The sequence below is a fragment of the Ascochyta rabiei genome, chromosome 15 (genome assembly GCF_004011695.2).
Source record: "Ascochyta rabiei chromosome 15, complete sequence".
NCBI classification, from domain to species: Eukaryota; Fungi; Ascomycota; class Dothideomycetes; order Pleosporales; family Didymellaceae; genus Ascochyta; species Ascochyta rabiei.
Genome location: NC_082419.1, coordinates 1,067,409 through 1,091,774, shown reverse-complemented (window position 1 = coordinate 1,091,774; position 24,366 = coordinate 1,067,409). Strand labels below are relative to the sequence as shown.

The following is a 24,366-nucleotide window of genomic DNA, read 5'->3' as shown; positions in this document are numbered from 1 at the left end:
GACGCTAGATCCTGCGCTTTTCGCACCGCGTTGGACGGCTTGATCACCACTGCCTGTCGACGCTGTTCTCTCATAGGCTCTTCGAACTCGGTGTCTACACGGAGCAAGAGGAACAGACCCTAGGACAATAGCAAACGTCTAGTCGTGATCACAGACGCGTGTGAACACTCTCTGCAGGTTTACTCGCCGGCGCCTTCACACTCTGCTTCAAAACAGTTCTAGAACCAGCAATCCAATGAAGAAATCCTCGATTTTCACCTGCAATCTTTTTTCATTTCATTACTCGTGTTCTGATTAATTTACCTGATGCTTTCCAAAAGAGCCCCGCGCTAAGCTGGGAGCAGGGTTCCGAGGTCCCCGCAGCTTGCGCCATCTCGTGTTTCCAGCAACGATTGTGTATCTTGGAGTCTTTCAGCAGTAAGAGAAGGCAGGCGTGATTGCGTGCAAGTCAATGTGTAGTCGCAAATTTACCGTGTACAAAGTCACTAGTGTCAAATACTGTTGGGGCCGCGTGTACTTGGACGTTGTGTGAACAGAGCGGCTGTCCTGCGACGCGAGAGGCACCTTCCCGAGCGAGCGGTGCCATGTAGCATCAGCATCATGCACCCCACTCCGCGCACTCACTCTGTTCGCTCCTTCCCTTTCTCAAAGCTGGCTTCTCTTATTCACTACTCGAGACTGAGCTCTCGCCCACAGCTCTGGACTAAGCTTCTGCCTAGACCTGTACCTATCTCTGGCCGTACCGCAGCCGTTGCTAAGCGTCTTTTGAGCTCTACCACAAGAGCTACAGAGCCGCACTCTACCTCACGTGTACAACCAAGACCGAGGCCCGGACTTACCTTTGCTCGACCAGCTGTTCTGAGTATTCAGAAAAGATTCTGCCAGAGCGAAGTTACCAGTAGCTTCACAGACATGGCGTCAGACCGAGACATTCTCCCCGCGTGGTAAGTCGCACCGCTACCACCGCGCACAGCAGAGCTAACAGAAGCTTCAACAGGGCCAAGCCCTCCCATTACGCCATCTCTCTTCACGACATCGAGTTCGGCGGAAAGTTTGGCTACAAGGGTACTGTTGCCATCAACACTAAGATCACAAAAGACGATGGCTTCTCTGAGTTGGTGCTCAATGCCCATCAGCTCAAGGTCCATGCCGCAGAGCTGAAGGCTGGCGATGCCACCAAGTCAGCCAAGGACATATCATACGATGAGAAGCGCCAGCGCGTCACACTCGACTTTGGTGAGAAGATCAACTACTCGGGAGAGGTCACCCTGGAGGTCAGGTTCGAGGGCACCATCAACAACGTATGTCACTCTATGAAGTGGCGCTGTTATGGGCATCGCTGATCACCTCACAGATTATGGCTGGCTTCTACCGCTCCAAGTACACACCCAAGGGAGAAGTGCCAGCTTCGGTCGCCAAAGACGACGACTTCCATTACATGTACAGCACCCAGTTCGAAGCATGCGACGCCCGTCGAGCCTTCCCCTGCTTCGACGAGCCCAACCTGAAGGCAACCTTCGACGTCGAGATCGAGGCCCCAAAGGACCAAGTTGTTCTCAGCAACATGCCAGAGAAGGAGACAAAGGAGAGCAAGCGCGATGGCTTCCACACTGTTGTGTTCGAGACCACCCCCGTCATGTCAACATACCTGTTGGCTTGGGCTATTGGTGACTTTGAGTACGTTGAGGCTTTCACCGAGCGCAAGTACAACGGCAAGAGTATCCCCGTAAGGGTCTACACTACGCGAGGACTCAAGAAGCAGGGCGAGTTCGCGCTGGACAACTGTCATAAAATCGTCGACTACTTTTCGGAGGTTTTCCAGGTCGATTACCCGCTTCCCAAGGTTGATCTTTTGGCTGTTCACGAATTTGTGAGTCTTCACGCTCAGCGTACGCATATTTGTGCTGAACCAGCAGCCAATCATGCGTAACCCCTAACACTTAACTATTGGCTCGTAGACTGACCCGGGATTTCTAGTCACACGGTGCCATGGAGAACTGGGGTCTCATCACCTACCGGTCAGTAGTGCAAGCACCGGGCGCACCACAACGATTACTGACAGTACGGCAGTACCACCGCCGTTCTTTTCGACCCCGAAACGTCGGCAGACAGCTACCGGAACAGGGTAGCATACGTTGTGGCCCATGAGCTTGCTCATCAGTGGTTCGGTAACTTGGTCACCATGGATTGGTGGAACGAGCTTTGGCTCAACGAGGGCTTCGCCACATGGGTTGGATGGTTCGCCATCGACCACCTGTACCCTGGTAAGTACTGCGACAGGCAAAGCAGAAATACCACTAACTTGACTCAGACTGGAATGTTTGGGGACAATTTGTTGTACGTTCAAGAGCACGAGGTACCTTTGCTCCGTGGTGACTGACATTGCTTGTAGACTGATTCCGTGCAACAAGCTTTCGCACTCGATGCGCTACGCACCTCCCACCCCATCGAAGTACCCGTCTACGATGGCCTTGAAGTTGATCAAATCTTTGATCATATCAGCTACTTGAAGGGCAGCTCTGTCATTCGTATGTTGAGCGCTCATCTCGGCGAAAAGGTGTTCCTCCAGGGTGTAGCCGACTACCTGAAGGCTCATCAATACTCCAACGCCACTACCAACGACCTGTGGTCTGCTTTGAGCAAAGCATCTGGTCAGGATGTCAGCAGCTTCATGGACTTCTGGGTTCGCAAGATTGGATTCCCGGTCGTCACTGTTGCCGAAGAGCCCGGCCAGATTGGCATCCGCCAACAGCGCTTCCTGCTCGCTGGTGATGTCAAGCCTGAAGAAGACTCGACAGTGTGGTGGATCCCATTGGGACTGCACGCTGGCTCGTCTCCTTCTACTGCGTCTCTTCACGAGACAGGTGCTCTGACCCAAAAAGAGGAGACTATCCGTAACGTGGAAGGTGACTTCTACCAGCTCAACAAGAACCTCACTGGATTCTACAGGACAAACTACCCACCAGAGCGCCTTGTGAAGCTCGGTGAAGCCCGTCACGAGCTTACAGTGCAAGATAAGATTGGTGTGATCGGCGATGCCTACGCTAACTCTATCGCTGGGTTCGGCTCCACTGCCGGTCTACTTGCATTAGTAGAGAAGTTCCAAGATGAGTCGGACTACTTGGTGTGGTCGCAAATTTTGACCAACGTTGGCAATGTCCGCAGTGTGCTTTCCAGCAACGAGGATGTCAGCGAAGCTTTGAGGAAGTACCACCTCAAACTGGTCACACCTGCAGTTGAGAAGATTGACTGGGAGTTCAAGGACGGTGAAGGTTTCCTTGTTGGCCAGCTTCGCGCGGCCCTTATCCTGTCGGCCGGTCTGGTTGGCCACAAGGCCACTGTCGATGAAGCTCTGAAGCGCTTCGACGCTTACACATCTGGGAACGACAAGTCTGCTATTCACCCCTCGCTCCGCCGCGCTGTATTCGGCATCGCTATCAAGAACGGTGGCGAATCTGCCTACAAGGCTGTCCAGAACGAATACCTCTCGACATCGTCGATTGATGGCAAAGAAATTTGCTTGGTTACCATGGGTCGCGTGCAGACACCTGAGCTTGCTCAGGACTTCTTGAAGTTCGTCTTCTCAAACAAGGTGGCCACCCAGGACAAGCACTCTGGTATCATTGCGCTGGCCAACAACTCAAAGGTCCGCCCCGAAGTGTGGAAGTACATCCGTGACAATTGGGATCAGACCGTGTACCCTGCTTTGTCGGGCAACTTTGTCGTCCTTGAACGATTCTTGCGTTTCGGTCTCAATAAGTTTGCTGATGAGAAGGTTGCTGACGAGATTGCCGCTTTCTTCAAGAACAAGGACACCCGTGGCTATGATAAGGGTCTTGAGGTCATCGACGACACTATCAGGAGTTACGCCAAGTACGCGAAGAGAGACGAGGGTGTTGTCCGGGAGTGGCTGAAGGCCAACAACTACCTGTCGTGACTTGGACCAAGGCTGTGAACGCTAGATCGGCTGTAGCTATAGCAGCAGTCGGTAGAAATCCAAGAAAATGACCGTCTCCTCTCTACAAGCCCTGTGCTGACCGTATCTTCCTTCACGCCTATGCTTCCACCTAACCTTGCGACAATCTCCCCCTCTGACTACTCACTCGTTGTTCAACCCCTTTTTCCAGCAGGTTTCGCCGCCCCCCATCTTCTTTCAACGACTCGTCTCACTCAGCTCTGCAACGGGTTGTGCGATGCCACACAGGGGTGGAAGCAAATTAGCCCCACAAGCCCAACACATTAATGAACGCGCAAATTTGCTAGATGCCCAACAAAGCGCAGACAAGCCAAGGACGCTATGTCGCAAGTATGAAACGGTAGCCCGTGGGGGAGAAGGACAGAAACCACAACGGATGTTGCAATTTTAGTAGGTCAATATCGTTGGCGTGAAAGCTGTCAGAGCGAGGTTGGTGATGAGTAGGCGGGGGGGCTGTACGTTTGTAGGGTTCTATTAGGATCGTGTTGATAATGGGGGAGATGCATGTAGTGAAGATGTAAGAGAAGGAAAAAAAAAAAAACTGTTCATCTACAGAAGAAGGTATTTACAAGAAGAGCATCTTCGTGTTCATGTCGCGTGACACGAGAAGGACAAGACTAGCTGTTCAGTGGGAGAGATAATCCCACTCCTTCTTCAACCGGCCGAAGCCAATCCGCGGCTGGTAGTCCTCGACCTTGTCGGCGCCGAAGTCAAACACCGTGTACCAGCGGCGCAAGAACGCGGCGCCGATGAGCGCGAACTGTGTGTTTCCGCTGTTGTCAAACGGCGGCATGCACTGGTCGCCAGCCTTGAGAAACTCATCGCCGCGCATGCTGAAGCTGACGTCCTTGGTGTGATCCTCGCCCTCGCCCATGGTGAAGGTGATAGCCCACGAAGCGTTCATGTGCTGGCAGTCCATGCTCTCCTCGCCGTTCAGCAGCTTGGTCAGGTTCCAGCCGAGGTTGAAGTAGACCGGATCGATGATCTCGTCGGGGATGGAGACGCGGCCGGCGCCTGTGTCGAAGACGGCTGAGCCAAATCCCCACATTTCCCATGTGACGTTTGCAGAGGGCGAGACGCCTTCTGCGTCCGTCGTCACGGGCTGCTGGCCTGTCTTCATGGTCACGGTGGCGTTTTGCTGCCCGGCGACTGGACGCTGACGGAGCGCAGGGGCCCGCGCCATAGCTCATAAGGTTTCTCCTTCCTCAGCGGTGTATACACCACCTCGCCGTCGACGTATTTCTCCTCTTCACTGCCGCCGATAGTCAAGACGCCGTTCTGGTCACCGGTGTCTTTGAGGTTCGTTCCGTAGAAGAGGCCAAAGCGGGGTTCGTCTAGTTTTCCGTCCCAAAGTAGGGTTTCGACCAGTGTTGTCGCGTTCTGAGCAATGGAACTGAAGCCGAGTCCCAGGAACCCGTCGGCGGTGATCCAGCGCCAGGAGCTCTCGTTGGCAGCAAGGAAGGTCTGGTTCCATTCCAACGACCCGTCGGGGGTTGAAAAGACGTCGCGAATGGCAGCGCCAGCGATGCCGTCGCCAGCGATATAATCGATGCCAGAGAAAGCGTGCAGGTCCGTGGAGGTAGAAGAGCTGTTGACAGAGTAGTGGTTGCGTTTGTAGGAGCCCAGGCTGGGACACGACTCCGCGGTGCAACTAGTTGATGTGAACCAGGCAGACGCGGAGCCAGTGTCGAAGAGGAGACGGTAGGGCTCGGGGGGCGTGCCGACCAAGAATTCTACAGAGGCCTAATAGATTGTTAGAACAGACATTTCACAATCGTATACTGAAATGACGAACATAGCTGTTTTCGATGACGACTGGCAGTTGAAGAACAGACGCCGAGACCGCTGTGGCAGTAGCTAGGATACCTGCAGCCTTCATGTTGAAGACCATTGTGGGTGAATGGGTGTGAAGCGAATGGTTGGTAAATGCTTGACGTCTTGCCGGGAATGCGGATTTATGTGCTGCTTGGACATGACTGCCGTTGAAATGAGCATCGTACGCACAGAAGGTCTGTAAATAGAAAATGTGGTTCCTTGCAGGGAAGCTTGACAGCAGGGGAGACTGAGCGCCCCGAGTGCTCGGTGATTTGCCGTTTTTGACGATGAAACGAAGCAGGGATCTCTGTTGCTGGTGCTTGGCTAGCCTTGGGCACTGCATTTGTGGGATGGGATGATGCACATGGAAAGCTCAGCTAGAGGCTGTAACATGACTGCAGCCCTCTGGCACATTGATTGAGAAGGCCGTAGATATTGTTGCAACACAACGTTGCAAGACATGCGTGCTACGCAACTTTTCCATACCAGCCTCTACGATGCTGAAACTCCTTGCCAAAAGCGAACGCCAGTGCTGTGAAGATGAAAGATAGGGTATTAGTTGCGTAGAGTCTCTCGAGCGGCGGGCTCTCTCTCGATTTCGTACTCGATTTCGCGCTTCGCTGCCTTGGGATCCCTTGCAGGCTTCTTCTTCGGCTTGGATGGAGGTGCAGCTGGGCGTTTTCTCTTCAGGTTGGCGAGCGCCTTCTTGAGAGCTTCGTTGTCCTCGCCCTCAGACTCATCCTCTTGCTCGCTTCCACTTGCACTCGCACTCGCACTGTCGTCGCCTGAGCCTTCGTCTGGGCTCTGCCCACCAACCCAATCCTCGAAGTCTTCCATCTCGTCGTCTGACTCGCCCTCGATGTCGCTCACATACTCGACTTCGCCGACGCCATTCTCGTACTCGTACTCGTTCTCCTCTTCGTCCTCTTCCAGCTCCCCGTCGTCGAGATCCTGGTCGCGCTCGAGCTGGCCTTCCTTCTCCAGGCCCTTCATGACTCGCTTCCAGACATTCGGCTCGACGTTGAGCGGGCGGTCTCCGTAAGCGCCCGAGCGAAGACGGTCGATCAAGACACGCTCGATGGAGCGCTCGACCTTTGCAGCAGCCAGCGCCTTCCTCTCCCTTGCATCCTCGCGCCTCCTGACCTTGGGTGCCAGGCGGGGCACCAGCCTCTCACCAAGGCGGTCTTCCTCCTTGGCCAGCTTTTTGATGCGGATGTTGACTTGGGTTAACCTCGTCAAGCGCTGCTTGTTCTTGTGGACGAGGAACTTGGGGAAGTACTGCAGGTGCGAGTCGACCATTTCGAGCGCCTTGGTGTAGTTCTTGGGCAGCTTTATGCGCTCCCACCACTTGTTGGGCAGGTGGGCACGCTCGATGGCCTTGATGTACAGGTAGAGATCGCCGGTCTTGGGGTCGGAGCGTATGGTGGCGTAGCGAGAGTTGGCGAGTGGGCAGGACTGCTTGCTGCAGAAGCCAGAGACGTTGTGCTCATTGCGACAGAAGGTCTGGTCTTTCGTCGTCTTCAGCTTGTAGCTGCAGAAGTCGGTCCCGATGATGGACCACACGATTTCGTCTGCGGAGTGTCAGCACGGAGAGGCGCTCCTGCCGCCGTCCTCGACCTACCGGAAGCCATCGTGCGTCGTGTCGGCTGGGCGCTGTTGTTGGTGAGAGCTGGGGGCGGCGCTCGCTCGAAAACATTTTGGGAATTCCAGATTTCGGTGGGTCCAGCGGCGCAGGGACCACTTTTGCGGAGAAGGAGCGAACCACGACGCGCGCAGACATGGCCGGCGACATGTGAAGGTCGTCAGGAATCGTCGCGCTCTCGGCATGAGAGCCGTCAAGAGAGCCGTCACGAGAGCCGTCACGAGAGCCGTCAAGAGAGCCGTCACGAGAGCCGTCAAGAGAGCCGTCACGAGAGCCGTCAAGAGAGCCGTCATGAGAGCCGTCATGAGAGCCGTCGTCTCGTCCTTCAGGAGCAGCGGCCAACACTTGCGGCAAAACTCCTGTCCAGCGACTCGCGCAGGCCTCCAGCGACGCTGCACCAGCCCTCTGCGCCGGCCTGTCTGCCGCCCTCTGCGCTGGCCTGTGACCCTCATCCAGCATCGTCGGTTCCAGTCCGGCGTGGAAGAGCCGACCATCTATGCGCTGTCTACGGCGTCTGGAAAGGCTGCCATAGCCGTCATCCGGCTCTCGGGGCCGGCATGTAGACAGGTGCAGCATGATACCTCCATCTGGTTGACGGCCTACGTGCATGCTCACGCTACCATAGATCTACAAAGGACTCTGTCCTACCGCCGCCTTCCCAAAAACCCGCTATGCCACTCTTCGCAAGCTCTACACCCCCCATCTACCGCCGTCGCCCGCAACCCTGCTCGACTCGGGCGCCCTCGTCCTCTACTTTCCTAGTCCGAACACGGTGACGGGCGAGGACCTGCTGGAGCTGCACGTACATGGAGGTCCTGCCATCGTTCGCGCAGTACTGGCTGCCATACCTCAGTGTGCGTGGCCTAGCGGGGAATCTGCCGTGCCTTCCACCCTGCACTCGATCCGCTACGCCGAGCCTGGAGAGTTTACCCGTCGCGCATTCGCCAACCACCGTATGGACCTGCCGCAGATCGAGTCGCTGGGGGAGACATTGTCTGCATCGACCGAGCAGCAGCGCCACATCTCCGTCCGGGGTACAACTTCGTCCCTGGCCGTGCGCTATGAGCAGTGGCGCATGCTGCTGCTTGCAGCCAGAGGAGAGCTAGAAGCCCTCATCGACTTTTCTGAAGACCAACACTTCGACGACTCCCCGGCGCAACTCTGTGCATCCGTTGCCAATCAAGTCCAGCGTCTTCGTGCGCACATGGAGGCACATGTGGCCAATGCAGTTCGAGGCGAGCTGCTGCGCAACGGCATCAGCATGGCTCTTCTTGGCGCCCCAAACGCTGGCAAGAGCAGTCTGCTCAACCGCATCGTCGGACGGGAGGCTGCCATTGTTTCACACGAAGCCGGCACAACTCGAGACATTGTGGACGTCAGCGTCGACCTGGGTGGTTGGCTGGTCAAGATTGGCGACATGGCTGGCCTGCGCAGAGCAGGTCTGGTAGGGGCAGACGTCGTGGGTGCAGTCGAGCAGGAAGGCATCAAACGTGCCAAACAACGAGCACTCGAGTCAGATGTCCTGATCCTAGTCCAAGACGCAACAGCCGAAATGGATCCTGAAGTCACCGAGACAGCGAAGCAGTGCGTCGAGCTAGGTGTCCATGTCGTTGTTGCAATCAACAAGATCGACCAGCTCCCACTTAGGAAGGGGGCTGAGGGTGCGTGGAAAGCGAAGATGGTTTCGACTCTCGGTGTCGCGGACGAGCGCATCACCTTCATCTCTTGCAGAGAGGCTACAGCAATCAATCTCAACAGGAGCGATCCAGGAAACATGCAGTCTTTCCTGGCCACCCTTATGCGAGCATTTCGCGACATGACCGCCGCACTCGTCCCTGACTCCGACCCCGACCCCTCCATCTGGCAAGAATCACTAGGCGCGACTGAGCGACAGCGTATCCTCCTCTCCGAATGTATCGTACACCTAGAGGCCTTTTTGACGGCTGTCACCCCGGAACTGACCGAGGAGCACTCAGCCTACGGGATCGAACCAGATGCTACGGACGACATTGATATAGTGCTGGCTGCAGAGTCCCTCCGCAGTGCCGCCGAAGCACTAGCCAGAATCACTGGGCGAGGAGATGGAGGGGACGTGGAGGAAGTGCTAGGTGTTGTGTTTGACAAGTAAGTCGTTCCCTGACAATGTTTCGGCCCCCGGAGCCTTGCGCCTTGCGCATGGACCCCTTTCGGCCCCAGCACTGCCGGGGGAAAGCCTCGACTGTTATAGCGTGGCGTCTGACAGCAACGGCTCAGGCAACTGCTTCATCGTCGGCTTGGCAGTCTGCTGTAACGTCGCTCTCTTATCTGGTATTGTGGATTACGTTCACTAACGATTTCACTGCAGGTTCTGTGTTGGCAAATAAACACTAACTTAAGAAAAGACAATTAATAACAACACACAGAGCTGAAAGTTAGTATGTGTTAATGGTTAATTAGTGTACAGCTACCTCTAGGGCAGCTATCTATTGTATTTGTAGAACTAAGCAGAAAACCTCCTAGTCTAAAACGCTGGACTAGTATAGAACCCTAATGCAAGACAAAAAAGAGAAAACAACACCCGTGAAACTCCACCTAATGCTGTCGCTCAGTGAAGAGCTTGTTGCCTGTCTTTCTACCCTTTGCTGATCTCTGTCTCTTATCTAGTATTGTAGATCACGTTCACTAACGATTTCACTGCAGGTTCTGTGTTGGCAAATAAACACCAATTTAAAAAAAGACAATTAACAACAACACACAGAGCTGAAAGTCAGTATGTGTTAATAGTTAATTAGTGTACAGCTACCTCTAGGGCAGCCATCCATCTCATTCGTAGAACCAAGCAGAAAACCCCCTAGTCTAGAACGCAGGACCAGTATAGAACCCCAATGCAAGACAAAAAAGAGAAAACAACACCCGTGAAACTCCACCCAATGCTGTCGCTCAGTGAAGAGCTTGTTGCCCGTCTTTCTACCCTTTGCTGATCTCCGTCCTTGTGCTGGATCCAGCCGCGCTATCGCGTATATCAAGTCGCACCCTCGATCAAAGAAACCAGTGACTCCATCGCTTGCTCAAACGCGAGATGGAAACGCAGAGAACGCTCTGCTGGTGTACAGAAGCATGGAAATGACAAAGATACAGATACATGGCCGAAGCCGGGTTGTGGTCAAGCTCACGTCGAAGATGTGGTCATGCTCACGTCGAAGATGTGGTCATGCTCACGTCGAAGATGTGGTCATGCTCGCCAGCGCTTGGAGTGCCGCTTGCGCAGCGCTTTGGTGGTCCGTCGGTCCGAAGAGTTGGTGGCGGTGGATGCTAGTCATTGTCGTGTCTACAGAAGAGCGGTGATGGATTGTGGTGAGAAGGACTAGTTGTAGCCTCCGCGTCCGGCCATCTTGACGGTGACCCTTTGACGGGGGTTGAGTTGTAGGAGGCGTCTCTTGAGTGATTCGATGATGGTTCGAGGTGTTGGTCGTGGTTTGGATGTGGGTTGTTTGGGTTGCTTGTTCGAAGCTTTAGTTGTATCCGTCTCGGCCCATTGGTTTGACGAGATGAACATGTACTGTGGTGGGGGTAGATGCGGGTTTCGATGTTGTGGTGGTGGTATAGTGTGCTTTAGTTGTAGCCGTCGCGACCCATTGAGTTGATGTTGAAGTGTAGGTGTTTGAAGATGTTGATACAGAGTTGAGCAGAAGACGATGCTGTAGGAGAAGCAGAGGATGGAAGATAAGCTGAACCGACTTTCTAGAGAGAAGAATCAGACTTATAAGAGAAGAAACTGGTGGACTGCGAAAGGCCTCTCAGAACCGTGCACTGGTGACTTGGATGACACCCCTACCGTTTGCCTAGGCCAGGCATCTTTATACACTACCCACGCGTTCCACCACGCTCACCACCAATCTAGCGGCCGCATCCGTGGCTTGCCCTCGCTAGCTTCCGGCATCCCATCAGGGCATCTAGTCAGAGCGTGCGATCGTTCGTCGGAGCTTTACAAGCTGCGCCGTTGACGAAGACTAAAACGGGAAATGTGCCCTGCCACATTTCAAGGTAGGAGGAACCGTGCGCAATGCGGCTGATTATGAACGCACTTGGACCCTGAACTTGCTGTGCTGCGCTGATTAAGGAAGACAGGCGTAGACGAGAGGTAGCCGGCGGCCACCGCGATATTATAGGAATGGAACAAGAGGTGCACGACATTGCGGTTGCCTCGTTGAAGTCCTCCGACATAGGAGAACTGGCTTGCGAGGTTCTTGATGTGCTGCCTGTATTTGCTTTCCTACGAGCCCTGAACACGCGTTCAGAGACAACACTGCTTCTTCCCCTCGCATTCCCCCAGGCACACACCCAAAGTTCTCTGACCAGCGCGCTGCAAGATCTCATTGGCCGCGTCCGACACAGTCATACAGCATCGCCGCCCTGCATGCGACTCTTCACCTTCCCACGAATAGGACGTTCGTTTCAGCGATGATACACACGTTTCTATCCGTGTGTGGGCTTTGCGCCCTTCGACTTCCGGCGATGCGGCGATGCGGCGTGGGCTGCGCCGGTGATTGCCAACCGGAACCCAGGAACCGCTGCTATGGGATCCTACTGCTTGGTTATAACCGGAACTGGTCATCAGTGCTCATTTTTGCTGGTCGTACATGTCCATGTTTGACTGGTTGTCGTTCATGACCTCTGCAAGCAATGACGAATGCCGCTGTGCCCGCCTAAGGCCACGTGCAGACATGACCTGGACGACGTTACAATCTCGTCGTCCAGTTGCGGAGGCCGCCCAAGGCTGGAGAGTTCTTGCTTGACGAATCATCTCGTGTCCCTCCGTCTTGCGCGTTCGCGGGAATACAGCGCATGGCAGTGCACCGAGCCTTTGTTCTTCAGCATTCGACGGACAGCGATGTGCGGGCCCTGTCTCTGGCTCAACGGCCCTCCAACGTAACAACATACAGCACCGCGTCAATGCATACACCATCAGGGACAAAACATTACAGGGACATTGCATATGCATTCATGGAAATTCGTACTGCACATATCAACCATTTGATACCTCATTTCAGCGCACGTTGTTCAGCTATGCCTCGGGTACCCGCCAACGCCCGTCACAGCGCACCCCAGATTGGAATGGCGGCCGCTGCCAGATGTGAGCTTGGATCGGAGGTTGTGCCGCAATTGTAGACTGGGTTGTGCATGTCTGCTGGAATTCATGACGCAGGCTTCGGCTTCATCGTTCGAGGCACGCTGGTGCAAGTCTTGACTCATGATGCTGAGCAGACTCCTGATTGCGCTGTGCCTGCAAATGTGAACTCGACTGTTCCAATGACCGCGCCCGTTACAGTATCCGACCAATCGATGCTTACAGATGGTGTCTTACCACTTATTCCCAGCAGCGCCTCGTTTGCCGAGGAGTCATTGAGCACGCCAATGAGACCTTCCATCAACCTTACCCGGCGAAATCACTCACACTGACTTCCCAGTCCCCGTCCCACTGTGCCGAAAGTATGACCTCGACGACGGCATCGTCTCACTTCCCGAAAATTGACATGACACAACCGGATACCATCAGCCTGGAACTTCACGCTTGACGACAAGGCGCGACATCCGCAGAGCCTCCCGCTATATTTGGGAAACCCTATCTTCAGTATACTGGGCTTACAGACATTGCATTGCAGACACCTCACTGGGACTACTCAAATCCGCTGTTCATGGTCGCCAACGGACTTCGAGTCTGCACGCGACACGGCCCCCAAAAATAGGTACCACACTTAGCTTTGATCCCATCTTACGCACACGCGACAAGCGCATCACTAGGGTCCTGCATAGGGCTGACGACTCGAACTGCGCCGCTCAGCCTTTGCCCGGATAAGGTTAGTGTAGTGATTGTGCTCAGCTGAGCAGTATGATGATTGGCTACCGTTGAGTGGTACCAATGCTATATTCGCTCCGCAGTCAGCTTGAGTGGGTGTGCTTGGTGCTTTTCTTGAGCGCTTACAGACAGGTACTCGGGTGGCTTGCTTAAACGAAGTCCTGTCCGTCACATTGAATCTGTCCAGTCCTTACTGGCAACAGTGTTTCTGCCTGCGAACCAGAACCTCCAAAATCTACCCTTTGCATCCATCGTGCACCATGGAGCTGTTTGTTTGAGGTCAGATCACAAAGGTGTGCGGCGTTTGTCGACTTAAGGGCTTCGAGGCTTTAGTCGTCCATCACTCTTGCTGACGTGCTATTCCATCTGAAGCCGACGGTAGTGAAAGTTGCAAAGTGCCCTATTGTGCATCTTGCTGCGCTTGAACGGACGGAGGGTAGGCATTTTTTTTGGCATATAGCCTTTGTTGTCCTGTCTGCTGCTCGGTCGAGGTGAAGCGCGGCTTGGGGATCATGAGACCAAGAGGAACACCAACGCTGATGAGTTGATAGTGCGTAACGAGCAGCGCTATGCCTATCACAATGAAAAGAAAGCGTCAATCCCGATTATGCTTGTTGAGAATAAAAGCGTCACCAGCGGAGGGTGATTTGCTCCGAGCATCTCTGCTACATCTACTTTGCTCTCTTGAACTAGGTGCCTCTGTCTCTACTCCCCCTCACGTGCCTGGCTTCAAGTCCTTCTCGTGGACAGCAGCACCGTTCTTGTACAGCTTGCCGGTGAAAGTGTCAGCCAAACTGTACTCAAACCACCCTCTGTTGTTTGGTTCCGCACCATGAATGGTGAAAACTCCTTTCATCCTTTGACCATTCTCAACTACTCCCATCTGCACATGATCACCTTTCTTATACTTTGGAGTCTGCTTTTCGTGTTAGCCGTCTCTTTTTGAACATGTAGTGAGTTCACGTACAAGAGATGTAATCCTGCTGTAACCAGCTTTTGGCCATGCTCTGGACGAAAAAGAAGCTCGACGCTTAGTTTCCGTGATTGGAATTTGCACTGTATCTCTCTCTTGACTCTTCGCTGCAGAGCTCGTCTCAAAAGTATTGCTCCTCTCGTATTCATTGTCGCTGTTCCCAATGTATAACGGCAGCTCTGAGGCCCGATCAGCTGGAAAAGGGTTAACCAACCCGCCAAAGGGGGAGAGAGTCGAGTATTGTTGAGTGGCTTGTCCTTGCTGCGTATACTGCTTCTCGGCGATCTCCTTCTCGGAGTGGTCGCCAGAAAGATCCAAGTGCAATGATTCATCTGGCTGCTGCTGATGTACATCAGATACGCTGGGCATCCTAAGTTTTTGCGGCTGCGACCTCTCGCTTCTCTCGACCTCGGACCCGGATTTCTCTGACGTGCGGTTGCCACTACCTTCTGCTTCTATGAAAAGACGTTTCCCATTGTTACTGCGAAGTCGTCGAGTGTGTTCGAACAGGATGTCAGCTTCTCTCTCATTCAACTCTCTCAAAACGATGATGTAGTTGGGATCCTCGTCGTACTCGTACAGGATGTCGTAATAATGGAGAGTTTCAACGTCGAGATGCTCTCTTGCAACCTTGGCGTAGGTAGGCTGTGGGGCATTCAAAGAGACGTCGTTTGTAGAAATCGCAGCCTTGCCCTTTCCCCCCGTTTTCGTCTGCTCGGATTGAATCATGGTCTGTATCTGGTCTTCATGAAAGTCAAACTCTTCCAGACGCTTACGCATGATCTCATCAAGGTCTCTATCCTCTACCACCCTTCGTGCCTTCTCTACATTTTCTTTGTCTTTTTGCTTTGACAGAAAGACTTCATATTCTTCCTTGTCTTTCTGCCTCTGTTTCTCTTCTTCTATCCTCAGTAGAATTGGCTCCTCACGCTCCTTCTTGCGCTCGTACTCATAGATGATTCGATTGCGCTCTTCTTCCGCTTCCTTTTCTTCTTTAGCCTTCTCCCGATTGTAGTCATCTACTGCTGCCTGTTGAGCTACTTTCCTCTCACGCTCAGCCTCTCCACGCTTTACTGGCGCCTCGATCGTTCTTTCAGTGTCCTCTTCTCCATACGACAATTGGCGTATGTAAGGCTCTTCTTCAACCTCTACTACTTCTCGATCTCTCTTTTTTGCCTCAAGCGCGTCAATTGCCCGCTGTTGAGCAACGCTCGTTCTTCGCTCTGCTTCGTCTCTCGTAGCTTGAGCCGTCTCGCCCACAGTTGTCAGCACATTGCCAAGAAAGGAAATATCCAACCCTTCTTCACCAGCTCCTTCCAATGCCTTTATCAAATCTTCCCTGTTCGCTGGACTCTGTTGAGATGCTTTAGAATCAGATTTCTCTTGCACGTTGGCTTGGTTTTTAGCGTCGGTCACTCGATCGATATGAACTTGTCTGGAGTTTGCGAAGGGATCAGAGTTATCTTCATCTTCATCTTCGTCGTCGCCGTCGTCGTTGTCGTTGTCGAAATTGGTGTCGCCTAAGTATGCATGACCTCCGTCAATGTTCCCATGACTGGAGTTGTACACGTGCTGGCCTACAAGTCCCCGATGCCCGGAATCTGGATGGTATTGGATCTCACTATCTTGATCATAGAAGGTTGAAACTGGATCTTTATGCAGGTCATCGCTCCTTTGGACAAGTTCTTCTGTTTCGGAAGTATCGCTTGTGTCGGTCAGATCTTCTCCTTCCTCTTCTCTGTCTCCCTCAACCTTTAGCACAGAATCTTGATTTCCCTCATCCGGGTCGTCCTCGATATCGTCCAAATTCGCTGGAAGAGCAAACAGAGCAAGCTGTTCGTGGTGATGGCCTAAATGCTTCTGCATCTTACGCAATGTCATACGTCTGGCACATAGCTTGCAAGTTGTTTCCTCATTAATACCAGGTGTTTTAGCGGAAGCCCGCCTGAGTGCTGAATAGACAGCTGGCGCTGCAAGATCTTCGTGTTTGGATTTGATATGACCCTCGAAGTCCGACTCGGTCTGGAAAGCTTCCAAACACCCTTGAACGCACTGGAAAGATGAGTGGTGAGCTTCAAGCTCATGCGCGAACCAGGCATGCCGAGAGTCATATAGTCTGTCAGCGGTTGTACAGTTTTCGAACGTACAACAATAGGGGTGGAGATCTTGATAGACGTGACGTCTGCATCGATTAGATATCGCTCAATACACGGCATGATGAACTTACTTCCAAGCTGCTGTTGTGTGGATAGCAATCAAAGCAAAACAGAAAGGACAGTCGTAGTAATCTTTCTCTCGGGCTTCTTTAGGAAGCTTGGGCGCCCTCACTGTAGCATTGATGGATGTTGCATACGACGTCTGAGATGCTGTATCATTGTCGTCGTCTAGTATGTTGAAGCTGCCAGTCCGTTGCAGCCTCGTTGCTTCCGTTGAGTTAGTAGTGAACTCCGATCGTGCTGCCTCAAGACCAAGTTTATCGATACCCTTGGTCAGTTTTTCATGATGGGTTTCCCTGTAAGCGAGATATTGCCTCCGGCTAGATATGGCATGACCCAATCTTTCAGTCAGATAGCCTGGTGCGCTTGGAAACTTGTTCTGAACATGCTGTATATCGTGCTGTTGGAAGTGAGACTTGTCGATACTCCTTGACTGACTATTGAGGGCTGGTTCTCGTATAGCCATAGAAATCCTCATGAGAGACGTTACTGTCGTCTTTGTGCTTGCATAGAGCTGCTTGAGTTCAGTATTGCCTTGGAGATCTGGGTTGCTGGTCTCGTCGTCCGAGGGTTCAGATTCAGAGTCCGAGTATGTCTCCTCGTCCCAGGGTATGCATTCTCCTTCGACAATGGACAGTGCTATTGTCATTAGAGCCGAGGACCTAGATTTCGGAAGTTTCCGACTTACCCTTCTTCAATGCATCGGATAATAACGTGAGTAAGCCATAGGTCTCCTCTTTGAGACGAGTGGCATCGCGAAGTCTGTTCTCAAGTGAACGTCGGCCTTTGCCGTGGCTTAGCAACATCCCTTGAAGCGTAGGTAGATTCGGGGCTGACCTTTTCTGTGTGCAGCGATATTGCCCGCCCTGAAACGGTTAGGCAGAGCAACAAGCGCAACTCAACCTAAGTCTTACCATAGTTTAAAGCGATCGAATTCATCCAAAATCGACTCAGCAGCTACTTGCTCAGCAAACCGGGTTGGTTTTTCCAAACTTCCGGCAAGGCTAAGAAAGGCGCGAGCACAGTCGTCGACGGCTGTGGATATAGCGTTGGTCGAACCCATTGGGGTGACATCAAGAAAATGTAAACGTTGGAACTTGAGTCAGTGTACCTTACTGTCTTAAAAGCGAGTTCATAGAGATTGCCGCAGAAGTAACAGTTCCTTGGCTGCAGTGCACGAGACGTCAGCTGTGGGGGCCAAAGACCCCGCTTTGCATCTGCCGCTGCATATTGCCTGATTTTGATGTCTCCTGTAGTCTTCAACTTCACCACATCTCGCGGATATGTGCAGAGTCAACCAGCTCGCGAGCGACACACAAAGCTGCACACCCACGCGATAACTCCGGATCGCAAACTGATCGTGTCTGAGCAGAAGTTTGTTGTATACAGCCTTGTCAATCGTCATGGCGACCGGTATCGAAATCGCTGGCCTCGTCTTGGGATCTCTGCCGTTGCTGCTTGCAGGATTAGAGTTCTACGGAAAAGGTATCGCTGTGACGAAACGATATTGGAGGTACGGCAGAGAGGTCGAGATGCTGGTTGGCGAGTTGAGGGGCGAAACTGCTGTGTACCAAAACAGCATCGAATCACTGGTCTTGGGCGTTGTCGATGCGAGAGACGTGGCGGAGTTCCTGGCAGACCCTGGTGGCGAACTTTGGGCAAAGGTGAGCTTCGAGCGGAAGCTAAGAAAACGTCTTGGCGCAAGCTACAGTCCTTATCTGGATACTATCCTCAGATTGAGGGCTGCGGTCGAAAAATTCAAAGAAAGATTGAGGCTTGGAAGCTCAGGTCAAGTACGACCTTGGTGTCGACTGAACATGAACTTTGCTGATGAGATGCAGCCTCAATTTTCAGACGAAAATACCTTCAAAGAGAACTACAAACGCCTCAAGTTCAGTCTTAGTAAAGCAGACTACAATGATCTGATGACTACAATTCGTCAAGCAAATACGGTTCTGAATCGCTTGACTGTTCAGAGACAAAACATCGAGGCTCAGCAGCGCGTTGACCGCTCGTCAATTCCCAATTTCCAGATCATCAACGAACGGGCCCAAGGCTTCTATTCAGCCATAAACTCAGGATGGACTTGTCTTTGCCAAGCAGATCATGCTATCAGTTTACGTTTGGAACCTCGAATGGTGGATGTGTCAAGCGATGATGACGAAGAAGAAGACGAAGAAGACGAGGCTCCAATGCGCGACCCATTCCACGTCCTCTTTCAGTACGGACCCACTCAATCCATCGTGAATAGTGTCAAGTTAAACCCATGGACATGGGACGAAGCAGATATCCACGTTACCTGTGAAAGTGTAACATCCATACCCAAAGGCACAGTGTGTGCTGTTCAAAATGGCAAAGGTGTACGGTTTGTGTCGCACGCCAAACGAGCTGTCAAAGCTGCATTGGAACCAGAGCCCAATCTGCAGCCTATCAAAGACTTGTGCTCAGCTATTTGTACACTTCAGAAACCTCATCGCGATGTTTGTCTGACGCTACTCGAGAATGAGATAGTAAAACAAAGATACGGGCTGAAGATATATCCAACCAGGACGCTGCCATCCGATACCGAACAATGGACGGTCTCCACATTGCGAAGCGCTCTGCAGCGTAAGCGCCGCTTTCCCAATCGCGAACGTGTACGTTTAGCTATCATTCTGGCCTCAAGTGTCTTGCAACTTCACGAGACACCCTGGCTTGAAAACAACTGGGGGCTTGACAACATATACTTTGTTGAACGTCCTGGCTTTCCTTTGTATGATCAGCCGTTTGTATCCCCTGGGCTTGATACAAATGTCTCTTCTCAAACGAACACTATCCCAAAGCAACTAGGACGGATAATCCAGAATCAACCACTGTTTGCGCTAGGAGTTGCTTTGATCGAACTGTGGTACGGCGAGACGCTGTCTGACCTCCACGAAGATGAGGATGGGCCGCGAGATCCCGCCGATCTGCAGGGTAGCTTCCTCACAAGACTCAACACAGCATACAGGTTGGCTGATGAGCTTGCCGATGACGCTGGCGCGAAGTATAGTGATGCTGTCAGAAGGTGTATACGCTGTGATTTTAGTCTTCGCGCGAATAGTCTCGAGGATGTACAACTGCAGAAAGCTGTGTTTCAAGGGGTTGTTACTCAACTCAAGGCTACACATGACTTCATGTGTTGAAGCAGATAATCATTGTATACAATCTTGATTGAAAGAAGAAGCGGCCTGCTTCAAAAGGCCAACACTGAGGTATGATCCTGCTAGCGAATGTATGCATTAGTAGTAGATAACAATGACATTGCATTGAATGTTTCTCGTCACAACCTCTCAATGACTCCACCATCTTCCTTCAGCTGCACAGTTCTGTTATTCCCACCCAACTTGAAGAACTGCTCCAGTGTTTCAAACGACACATCTTGTTTTCACATCTCCCTGGTAACCGTGGTTGACTTCTCGTTATTGGTTGATCTCCTTGACTCGTGCTCAGAGTCGGGAATACGAGCACCATCGACTCCATCGAAGTGGTACAGTGGCGCAAGTTTCGCGGACTTGTCAAAGAGGACCCAGCGCTTCCACCACCAAGGCAAGGCGACGCGGAAGTTGTAAGCAATGAACCTCCTCGTGGGTACACCGAAAATGTAATCTAGTTCCTCCAGAGTCCTTTGTTTGGTCAGCACTTATGTGACAAGCTCTCGGGGTTGGAAAAAGAAAAGATAGCAAGACACGTACCTTTGTTTGGTTTCTGGAAGCCATAGGAATATCATGCAGAAAGCAATCATGTTTAGACCTGCGTAGAAGCAAATAGCTCCAACCGGGGTCAAAGCATACAACATTAGTGGAAACGTGATCGAGAGCACTGCAGCCCAGAAGAGACACGTAGCAACTGCCCAGCCCTGTCCTACGTTAACGCAGTTCTTTGGTTCATCCTGTATAATGCTTACCATGCCAACTTCCCGGTGTGTCAAAGGGAAACATTCAGCGCTATAGGTGAAGGGTACAGGACCTTCGCCCGGAGAGTAGAAAGCAGCCAAGATGTAGATGAACATAGCAATAAGACCCAGGTGGGCTGGGCTACTCTCAGGGATGAGGAAACAAAGCCCAGTGGCGAGCAAAGACCAGGCCATTTGCGGAAAGGTGAAGAGGAGCAAGCTTCGACGACCGAATGTGTCGATGGTCCAGATAGCAGGCCAGGCGAATACGAAGTTGACGAGACCAAATCCAAAGGAGGCGATTAATGCTTCTCGCTCTGAAGCACCGGCTTGTCTAAAGATGGTGCTAGAGTAGAAAGCGATGATATTGACTGCAATTGATCAGTGTCAGACCTCTACAGCAGCTTAAAAGGTGCTACTTACTTCCGCACATCTGTTGTGCGATCATGACGACGAAAGAAGCCAGAGTTGCACGGCGGACTCGAGGGATGGTGAAAAGTTCGATACAGCGTTGCAAGTAGTTCGACTTGCCGATGATCTGTGCCTCAACTTGAAGTTGAGCATGAATGTAGTAGAGGTCACGGGCTGCTTGTACAGGGCTGAAGCGAAGCCGAACAAGTGACTGCCAGGCTTTGCGGTAGCGATTCTTCTTAATAAGCCAACGAGGCGATTCTGGGCAGAAAAAGATCCCAATTGTCAGAGGCTGTAAAGTTCAGTGCATGTCTAGCTTTGAGTCTCAATGAGCTTACCACAGCTGGGATGAATGCCGATCCGATTTGAAGACGCCATGCAATCACAGGCACTTGGTAAACAGCTAGGTTGGCGCAATACCCCAGAAAAATACCGAAAGCAGTCCACATTTGCCTGCCGGTCTTAGTCGCAGACTTTTGGTTGATAGAATCACTTACCAGCTCATAACAAGCGCGCCACGAATCTGTGCAGGAGAGTTCTCTGCTGCAAAGATAGGAACGGTGGAGCCCTTCAGGCCCATGCCAATACCCCTGTGTTTTATCAGCGTAAGCAGAAACGCTCAATTCCATAAGTTCTTACATAAGAATGCGAGTGATAAGGAGCTGTTCCCAGGTTTGTGCAAGCGCCCCACCGATCGGAGTAAGCACACAGAAGATCGCAGAGATAAAGATGGTTCCACGACGGCCGAAGTAGTAGTTACAAGGATCGCTGACCCAGCAACCGATGAGCGCACTTCCAATGTAGGGGCCAGCATTGACGAGCCCAACAAGCAAGTTGTGCGTCCAACGGTTGGGAGACCCCTCTGTATCTCCCTCCCCTATTCCAAACTCAACGGGAAAGGACAAGTTTGCTCCATTAGATCCAGTCTGATCCCTATCAACTTTATCAGAAATCTGCAATTGGTTCGCCTTTACCTACAACTTACCAGCCCTGTACAGCGGCACCAATAGAGCACACAATGATCGTGACGTATAGCTGCAGGGGATGCTTCCACTTGTGCTGCTTCTCCAACTGAAGGTATCGTCTGTCTTCCTCAACGAGCATCTCAATGTTGTCAAACCCGTTTGGATTTTGAGCGACTAGAGCACCTTTCTTTAGATGACTGATGATATCTTCTAGGTCATGTTCACGTGCGAAGTCTTCGACATCGCGCATCAATGTTTCATATGAGACGCCGGTCAGAGGGTTAGAGACTCTACAGGTGGCATTAGGATATTGGTAATAAATGAGATCTTATAGACATACTTGGCATTTATATTCTTGTTTAAATTGACACTGGCCACAGAAGATCGACGGCCTTCATTGTGGTGTACAGCAGCGATGCCGCTGTTTTGCTTGACGGCACCTGGGTCTGCCATAGCGCGTTGAGGTCTCCCAGCTAAGTTTCACAGAAAGAGGGGAAATAGACGTGTTACGAGCGCGTGAATTGTGGGAAAACCCGCAGCTAAATACTTGAAGTGATCTGCTGCGCAGGACGCACAACAAGGTATTTCTCCGCCCAAGAGTCTATTGTAACCCTCATGCTGGAGCGCTGATCCTGCGAGCATGTTTGCCATGAATCTTAACGGCGACACCGACTGCGTGCCAAGTGCTCAATTGCATGATGATTGTAATATGCCGCAGCATTATCGTCGTTGTATGGAGCCTGCCTGAGGAGCCAAGAGGGTTCGTTGTCTTGTCCGGAGGCTGTTCCATTGTATTGACAAGAACTAGCCAAGGCATCAGAGCCAGGACAAGACTGCATCAAGGAAACGCCATTCGTAGTTGCTGCTTGAACATCGACAGACACTGAACGAGTAGCTGATGTTGCGTCAGCTATTCCATTCGTGCGACGATGCGCTCGACGATATGACCGGTAGTATCGCAGTTATGGAAGAGAAAAGACTGGCGGAGTGAGTGTAGAAAGATCTATGGAAGGGCGGGACATGGGGGGGGGTGTTAGCCAAGGAAAAGCAGGCGGGGGTGGAGGTCAAGTCTTGGTGCATCTCAGATCTAGCGCGTCACAATCTTGGCTTTCGCCCGTTTCCTGCGCCTTGCCATCACCCATCACGCCAGCCTTCAATGGCTAAAGGAAGCTTTGAAACAACATAATTGACTCGGAACAGACTTCCGAAACAGTTGAAAGCAAGAACTTTAAGGTCGCAATTGCAGCGACAAGACGACAAGATCTTGTAGCATTCTCAAAGTGTGTAGACCAGATGCCGATTCTGGAGGCTGAGGAAAAGAGCTCTTATTGCAAGACACACAACGGCGATCATCAACGCATCAGGTAAAGGATACTCAGCTTGAAAGAGAGACCAATGCACCAAGACATACAACTGCTCCAGTGCGGAAGCCAGAAAATTATGCACTACATGCAAGCTCCTGACACGCTTGAATGAGCTGGCATGCATCCGAGCCTTTTCAGTAACCAACACAATCCTTCAGCCGGATTACTTCATCGGGTGTGAGTGGCTGCAGTATCATGATGTCAGTCTTCCGACCGGTTCGCGCCACGTGCGTTGCCATTACATGCCAAGCGATTGCAGTTGTTAACGTTCTTCAAGGCTTGTTACAACGCGTTAAAGGAAGATAAATGTCTGGTATCCCAGGCTAGGGTCTTGTCGTGCGCGGACCAGACAATTTCTTGGTTTGTTTGATGTAGCTCACAGTATTTTCTTCGCCCATTTTGCTTACTTTATGCACAATCGACACACAGCAGCAGACGCAAATTCCTGTGCAAATTCCTGTGTATCTCTAGAAAATAATGCACAGACAAAAATTCGACAGGAACGACAGAGTGTATCGCTGGCATAAGGTCATGAAGAGTGAATTTAGACAAAACAGTTCGTCACACTACTACGGTGGGACCAAACAATTCGGCGATGGCACCGGCACTCCATGTCAACAACCAGGCTCTCTGGCCGACCAAAGATCACTCTTTGGAGCTAATAGTGGTCTCCCGCTTCGGACGTTCACTGAGGTGGGTGACGTGGCCCTCCACATAAGTTCCTCGAAGAGCCGCCTCAAAGGTTTTGGAGACCTCGGGATGATTGAAACATTGAATATGTTGAGTTCCCGTAAACGCCTGAGGCCGCGTACCTTAACCGGTGTCTGACGCATTCTACAACATGCGAATGCTTGCCTTGTCTCGGTTTCGCTGTACTGCGTGATTTGTACGCCTGTGAAATGCGATCACTTCTCGATTTTTGAATGTTGTACTCGTGGGGGACTTGTGTGGCTGTGCTTGACCAGACCAGGTTCGTTTGCATTCAACTCGAGGTTCCTCCTGGGATCCCATTCTCGGTTCTTGACCATTGGCACTCTCGTAAGGCATGCAGCTGTAAGCTGAACTCAGCTTTACGTGCTTTTTGTAAAGCGGACACAGGTTGTGTAAACTTGCGCCGTGTTAGTGACGGAAGGATTCGAGGCTGTGCAAACAGCCATACGATTAGACAAGTGGCTTGAACCCACTACAAGAAGGTTATCTGTTTCAGGTTACGATAAATCCGAAGGTCGACAACTTTTATTGCATGATCAGCAAT

At 51.9% G+C, this 24,366-nt stretch overlaps 7 protein-coding genes across 7 annotated transcripts, besides 6 other annotated features; 3 read left to right on the top strand and 4 right to left on the bottom strand.

Moving 5' to 3' along the window:
• Positions 1-600: 600 nt before the first annotated feature.
• On the top strand, positions 601-3,937 carry EKO05_0008783 (uncharacterized protein; the record flags this gene model as incomplete). Its single annotated transcript, XM_038941648.1, has 7 exons — positions 601-944; positions 998-1,301; positions 1,355-1,870; positions 1,978-2,018; positions 2,071-2,264; positions 2,312-2,337; positions 2,393-3,937. The coding sequence occupies 7 exons, from the start codon at positions 601-603 to the stop codon at positions 3,935-3,937; spliced, it is 2,970 nt and encodes a 989-aa protein (XP_038796312.1).
• Positions 3,938-6,346: 2,409 nt separating this feature from the next.
• Positions 6,347-7,422, bottom strand: EKO05_0008782 (Protein MAK16; the record flags this gene model as incomplete). Its single annotated transcript, XM_038941725.1, has 2 exons — positions 6,347-7,362; positions 7,413-7,422. The coding sequence occupies 2 exons, from the start codon at positions 7,420-7,422 to the stop codon at positions 6,347-6,349; spliced, it is 1,026 nt and encodes a 341-aa protein (XP_038796310.1).
• Positions 6,515-6,568: a tandem repeat.
• Positions 6,569-6,577: a tandem repeat.
• Positions 6,686-6,737: a tandem repeat.
• A 314-nt stretch (positions 7,423-7,736) lies between the features above and the next one.
• Positions 7,737-9,561, top strand: EKO05_0008781 (mitochondrial splicing system protein; the record flags this gene model as incomplete). The annotated part of the gene is made up of 2 exons (XM_038941782.2): positions 7,737-8,000; positions 8,059-9,561. The coding sequence occupies 2 exons, from the start codon at positions 7,737-7,739 to the stop codon at positions 9,559-9,561; spliced, it is 1,767 nt and encodes a 588-aa protein (XP_038796309.2).
• A 1,304-nt stretch (positions 9,562-10,865) lies between these two features.
• Positions 10,866-10,911: a tandem repeat.
• Positions 10,912-13,984: 3,073 nt separating this feature from the next.
• On the bottom strand, positions 13,985-17,521 carry EKO05_0008780 (uncharacterized protein; the record flags this gene model as incomplete). The annotated part of the gene is made up of 6 exons (XM_038941828.1): positions 13,985-14,185; positions 14,237-16,424; positions 16,470-17,097; positions 17,147-17,242; positions 17,296-17,324; positions 17,373-17,521. 6 exons carry the CDS (start codon positions 17,519-17,521, stop codon positions 13,985-13,987), a joined length of 3,291 nt encoding a protein of 1,096 aa, XP_038796308.1.
• Positions 15,705-15,749: a tandem repeat.
• A 340-nt stretch (positions 17,522-17,861) lies between the features above and the next one.
• Positions 17,862-19,622, top strand: EKO05_0008779 (uncharacterized protein; the record flags this gene model as incomplete). The annotated part of the gene is made up of 2 exons (XM_059637385.1): positions 17,862-18,251; positions 18,300-19,622. 2 exons carry the CDS (start codon positions 17,862-17,864, stop codon positions 19,620-19,622), a joined length of 1,713 nt encoding a protein of 570 aa, XP_059493368.1.
• Positions 18,612-18,643: a tandem repeat.
• Positions 19,623-19,864: 242 nt separating the features above from the next.
• Positions 19,865-22,200, bottom strand: EKO05_0008778 (uncharacterized protein; the record flags this gene model as incomplete). Its single annotated transcript, XM_038941746.1, has 9 exons — positions 19,865-20,102; positions 20,172-20,335; positions 20,384-20,742; positions 20,795-21,074; positions 21,121-21,235; positions 21,280-21,372; positions 21,422-21,715; positions 21,768-22,037; positions 22,088-22,200. 9 exons carry the CDS (start codon positions 22,198-22,200, stop codon positions 19,865-19,867), a joined length of 1,926 nt encoding a protein of 641 aa, XP_038796306.1.
• Positions 22,201-22,227: 27 nt separating this feature from the next.
• On the bottom strand, positions 22,228-22,398 carry EKO05_0008777 (uncharacterized protein; the record flags this gene model as incomplete). Its single annotated transcript, XM_059637384.1, has 1 exon — positions 22,228-22,398. The coding sequence occupies one exon, from the start codon at positions 22,396-22,398 to the stop codon at positions 22,228-22,230; it is 171 nt and encodes a 56-aa protein (XP_059493367.1).
• Between the last annotated feature and the right edge of the window lie 1,968 nt (positions 22,399-24,366).